Consider the following 5,462-nt stretch of genomic DNA (forward strand, 5'->3'; position numbering starts at 1 on the left):
CGCGGTCCTACGTAGCCGCCTAGTTAAGCACTCCCAAAATAACTGAGATGGTGGCACAACACCAACCCACCACCCACAACACATACAAGAAGAGGAGAAACAAGAAAAAGGAAAACCCAAAGCATTAGTCGAGGTGTTGCGGTTGACATGAGCCGAAGCTGTGGTGGGGTGGCGCGAATGTTGAAACCTGGCATCAGCAACGCTGGAACTAGCAGCATGTCGAGTTGCGATCGAAGATTGGTTGTGCGACGAACGTCGATGATGCTGATAGTGTTGTTACATTGCTGTGACGGGGACCATGGCAATTGTAGCTCACGACAGAGCCGGGAATTGCCAGCGGCGTGACCTCGACTTCATGGGAAGAGCAACAACGATGGTTTCACGACAAGGAGCAATGGCAACCACACGCGAAGGGAGTGAGAGAAGTGGAGGTGACTTTTTTTGTTTGTTTCCATCTACTTGCATGGTAGATGGTGACGAAGCAATCAATCCAATTAGACGGCTCTGCGTGCTAGATCCTGTCACTAGCGAGGTGATCGATCCATGCATGAGATCGGTCGACCGATGTAGATTATTGGCTTTTTTAGGGTTTTTTCTTCTTCTTCTTCTTCTTCTTCTTCTTCTTCTTCTTCTTCTTTGAAACTCATCACCCCTTTTTATTAGCTAGTAATTAAAACATTGTCTTTTACAAGCAAGGGCATGATGGCATCCGGTGCCTCATCAAACCAGGAACTAGGGGAAGAAAATTTACATATTCTAGCTAGCTCATCAGCCACAGCATTAGCTTCCCTATGACAATGCTCATAACGCACGCATGTGAAATCCTTTGCCATGTGGAAACAATCATCCAAAATTACAGCAGAGGAGCCTGACGTATTTCCCCCATCCTGCATAGCCAAAATTACGTCTAAACTGTCGAGTTAACAATCACCTTTGAACAGCCAACCGATGTTGCCAGATTTAAACCAAACCGGAGTGCTAGAGCTTCTGCCATGAACACATCTGTACAGGCCCCAGCTACATTGTTACTTGCTGCCAAGAACAGCCCCTTACAATCACGCAAAACAGCACCCACAGTTCCTTGAAATGAATCAGCATCAAACGAGGCATCGACGTTTAGTTTGACATATCCTGTTGGCGGTCTCTGTCATGGGTTTCTCTTTTCTTTTGCAGAACTAGTAGCAGCCGCCGAGAAGTTCTCAGCAAGGGCACGGATAGATAGAACAATTTGGTTTGGTTGTTGAGTGTGTTCCCCATGACATGGTGTCTTTTTTTTGAGAATTAAATAATATGGTGTCTAAAAAGGTGCTTTTCGGGTGGGTAGTTATCAAAGACGAAAGGGCTTGCGCGTGGGCCGCGAGAGCTCGCCAGCCTAATCTCGTGTGACCCTCACGGGCCCAGCGCGGCCGCCGATAGTTAAGCACTCCCAAAATAACCGAGCCGATGGCACGGCACCCACCCAATCACCGCCCCCACCACAACACAACAGGGAGAGGAGAAACGAGACGACCGGCGGGCCGGAGGCGGAGCCCTCAACCGGCCCGAGAGAGCCATGTCGGCGGCGTCCTCCCCTCCTCCGGCCGACGCGGCGGCCGCGGGGGCGGAGACGGAGGCCGCGCCCGTCGTCTTCTACTGCTACGAGTGCCAGGCCACCGTCTCCCTCCCTGCGCCGGCCGCCACGCCCTCGCGGCTACTGCTCTGCCCCCGTTGCCGCAGCGACTTCCTCGAGGAGAACCCTAATCCGTCGACCTCGTCCCCTCCACCGCCGCCGCCCCCGCCGTCGGGATTCCTCTCCGACTCCTCGGAGGAGCCCGACGACATCGACCTCGGGATCGATCACACCGCTGCCCAGGCCTACCTCACCCGCCTCGTTCGCCGCCTCTACGACGATCCCACCTCCGTGGCCACCGCCGCGGCCGCGGCGGTGTCCGTGCTGCAGCAGCAGGGGCACATCGGTGGGCAGGGCCAGCCCCCGGCGCCCGCGGCGTCCATCGCCGCCGTGCCGACGGTGGAGGTGTCCGAGCCCGCCTCGGTCTGCGCCATCTGCAAGGACGACCTCCCTCTCGCCGTCGCCGCGCGGAGGCTCCCCTGCGGTCACCTCTATCACTCCGTTTGCATCGTGCAGTGGCTGGAGATGCACAATTCCTGCCCTGTCTGCCGCTCTTGCCTCCCGCCCACTATCCTCGAGGAGGTGGAGCCCCAGGAACTGGATCGGCCACCAACACAGATCACTATCAGGTTTACCACCAACCGCCGCCGCATCCGCACAAACAGTGATGCAGTGGCTCCGGTCGCGACATCGCCTACTCAGCTCGCAGAGGCGATGACAGGGGAAGGAGGTACTGGACCTGCGAATAGCGCAGAAACTGTATCGTCTGAATGGCCACCGCCCCCAGAATCTGATGCCGTCGTGTCAGAGACCCGTGAGATTGAGGGCTTCTTTGATTGAGCCAGAAGATAGAGTTTGCAGGTATGAACATCTTATGACTAGTGTCCATGGAGCATGAATTGAACTTCTGCTTAGTGGACTAATCAGTTGCAGTGAAGCCAGTACTTTGGTTCGGTGATATGGACTAGTTGAGTTACATTTGCTTGTGTGTTCTATCTTCTATGCTAGTTGATCGATGGTAAGCTGGAATAGCTTATAATCATATGAACATTCATATGTAGCTGAACTTGGAGTTATTATACTTACTTTGGACCGCATGTTAGCTGATATGTTTGGTGATATATGTGTTTTCTGTTGTTAATTTTGTAAGTCTTGTACCTTGTACACTCTTTTTTGGTACAACTGTAATTATTTGTCGAGAGTTGTTATTTTTTAAAGATGTTCTATATATCCAAACGTGATGAACAGGTTATTTGCTCGTAGTTTATTTGTTACCACCGTGTCTTATTGTCATATGGGCTAGAGTTTGTATCCATGCTCTAGCATTGCAAGAAAAAATCTACAGGATTTATATTTCTTTGCATGAAGTTCGGTTCAAGTAAAGTGAACTTACTGGGAAAAGTATTTGCCATTTTTCGGTTAATTTCCTATACGAATTGACTTTGTGTAGGCAAATATACTCTGTAGGGATATATTGGTATTGGTTATACTGCAAAATTTTGAACACCATGAAATTGGTAGGTTTGAAATAAAATGTGATGCATGTTAACTAGCAGCTGGCCTTTTATGAATTGCTTGCAGCAATTATCACTTAGATTATTAAGGTCTTTTGTCAAGCGAGTTCGAATTATATTTACCAGGACTCCCTTTGTCAATCATCTTTAAAAATATAGGAGCTAATTTGCTATTTTAGCTGAAATTGGTATTGGCTATACTGCAAAATTGGTATTGGTTGTACTGCAAGCAATATATTGTGCAGGGGTCTATTGGTATTGGTTATACTGCAAAATTTCAAATACCGTGAAATTAGTAGGTTGGAAATAAAATGTGATGCATGTTAACAGCTGCTGGCCTTTTATGAATTGCTTGCAGCAATTATCACTTAGATTATTAAGGTCCTTGTCAGCGAATTTGAAGTATATTTACCAGGACTCCCTTTGTCAATCATCTTTAAAAATATAGGTGTTAGTTTGCTATTTTAGCTGATTCATATAACCTGAATCATCTGATTCCTATTTGTTGTGGGATTCCTATTTGTTGTGTTAATCTTAAGTGAACTTCTATTTGTGATACTGCTGTTTTTTAGTTAGCTGATTCACATGTCCATCCTTTTTTGAGCTTTGATCACCTGGAGAGCAAAATTGGAGCATTAAACAATCAGATAGATCACAACAAAGATTAAACTGATAGGATATGACAAGTTGAATCAGTAACATGCATGCTATTTTATAAGAGGGGTTCAAAACTAACACGGTGGCTAGAAATATTATGCTGCCTTATTATCTATGGAGTATTTGTGATCTCTTATTTACTCACCATTTGATGTTAACACAATAAGGTGCTCGCACAATGATATCATTACAGTTCGGTAATTTAATCCAGCCTTTGACCTTGAACACTCAAGAACTCAGTGATATCCTGAATTCTTTAAAACAAAGTTGAGGTTGGTATTAGTACTCAATTACAGTTCGGTAATTCAATCCAGCCCTTAACCTTGAAAACTCAAGAACTTAAGTGCTATCTTGATTCTTAAACAAAGTTGAGCTTGGTATTAGTACTGCCCAAGACATTGCACTGGTTCGCTTCCATTTACCCCGAGTGGAACTAGGCTATTTTTATTACTCCGGAGGAGTATGTGGCACCATGATCAGCAGTAAATGATGTTCAAAGGGGTTTGTATAGAATTTGACAAAACAGTACTCCCTCTGTATCAAAATGTAAGACATTTTTTGACATTGTCATAGTGTCGAAAGAAGGTCTTATATTTTGATACGGAGGGAGTGGGTATTAGCAACTAGTGCAGCAGAAAGGTTTTTAGAACCAATACCTAATCTCAAAAGAAAATGAAATGATTCATGCAAATACATTAGAAGTGGCATCAGAAAAAATAAAAGGTGAACTGTTCAGTTCTTGGTTCCGGTCCTAATTTGAAAGCAAGAATCATATACCAAAGATGTAGTTTAACAGAGTTAAACAAATGAATAAAGCAAGGGCTCATTCTCTGGATATAAATTCCCTATCACCAACAATATTGCAATTGCCAACGAACTTTAGAACTGAAAGAGAAGGGATGCCTAATCAAAAGCTGGAGATTAATCATCATGATAATCCAGTCAAGATGACACGCATGTCTCGTAGTCTTGTGGCACGTTTGGTTATCTGCATCATTTTTGGCCTTGCATATGTAGCACGGTTTAGTTTGGCTGAGCTAAAGTAAGCTTAAAACCATGTTATGCAACTAGTTTGGTTGCCCACAAAACCACAGCTTGCATTAGTGGCGAACCACTAGCAGGCCGTTTGGTTGCAAGCATGTGGTACCTGGTTACATTCAAGACATGCAGTGCGGTAATCTTTTGTTCGAGTGGTAAGATTACCACCGCACACACACATACACACTGATAGGCAAGCATTTACATTACATTATAGGCGCTACATTAACAAGCATAGCCAGAATAACGATGACGGAGTCAAAACAGATAGTGATGATAATAACAACACAGATCGACTGACTAACGAAAACACATTAAACTTCTTGGATCAAGATAAGTGCTTTGTTGTGCTCTGGCACTTGGCCACCACCTCTGTGATGGAAAGGTCGATGACAATGATCCTGAAGGTGTCCTCGATCAACACCTTGAAGATGATGAGGTAGCTTGTGAGCAATGGCGAAGTGGGCCCACCCCTCATCCATGGCTAGCTTCCCGTTGATCTCCCAAAGTTTGACCTTCCTGATGCAACTAGTGTTCTTCTTGAGTTTAGTCTCCCGTGGATTGTGCCCATGTGTTTATTGAAGCTGTCGGGGATCGGTAATGGCTCCAACCCAGGTGCTAAAATCACCTTGTAGAAGTGGGTT

General features: G+C 45.8%; 1 protein-coding gene across 1 annotated transcript; it reads left to right on the plus strand.

Annotated features, from left to right (window-relative positions):
- The first annotated feature begins 1,434 nt into the window (after positions 1 to 1,434).
- Positions 1,435 to 2,883, plus strand: LOC123150682 (E3 ubiquitin-protein ligase SIRP1). The gene has a single exon (XM_044570516.1). It carries the CDS (start codon positions 1,553 to 1,555, stop codon positions 2,447 to 2,449), a length of 897 nt encoding a protein of 298 aa, XP_044426451.1. The 5' UTR covers positions 1,435 to 1,552; the 3' UTR covers positions 2,450 to 2,883.
- Positions 2,884 to 5,462: the final 2,579 nt, after the last annotated feature.

Source organism: Triticum aestivum, chromosome 7A, assembly GCF_018294505.1.
Source record: "Triticum aestivum cultivar Chinese Spring chromosome 7A, IWGSC CS RefSeq v2.1, whole genome shotgun sequence".
Classification (NCBI taxonomy): domain Eukaryota; kingdom Viridiplantae; phylum Streptophyta; class Magnoliopsida; order Poales; family Poaceae; genus Triticum; species Triticum aestivum.

What these genes read in the sequence shown, in the direction of transcription:
- LOC123150682 (XM_044570516.1), top strand. Translation starts at nt 1,553, where the DNA reads ATGTCGGCGGCGTCCTCCCCTCCTCCGGCCGACGCGGCGGCCGCGGGG.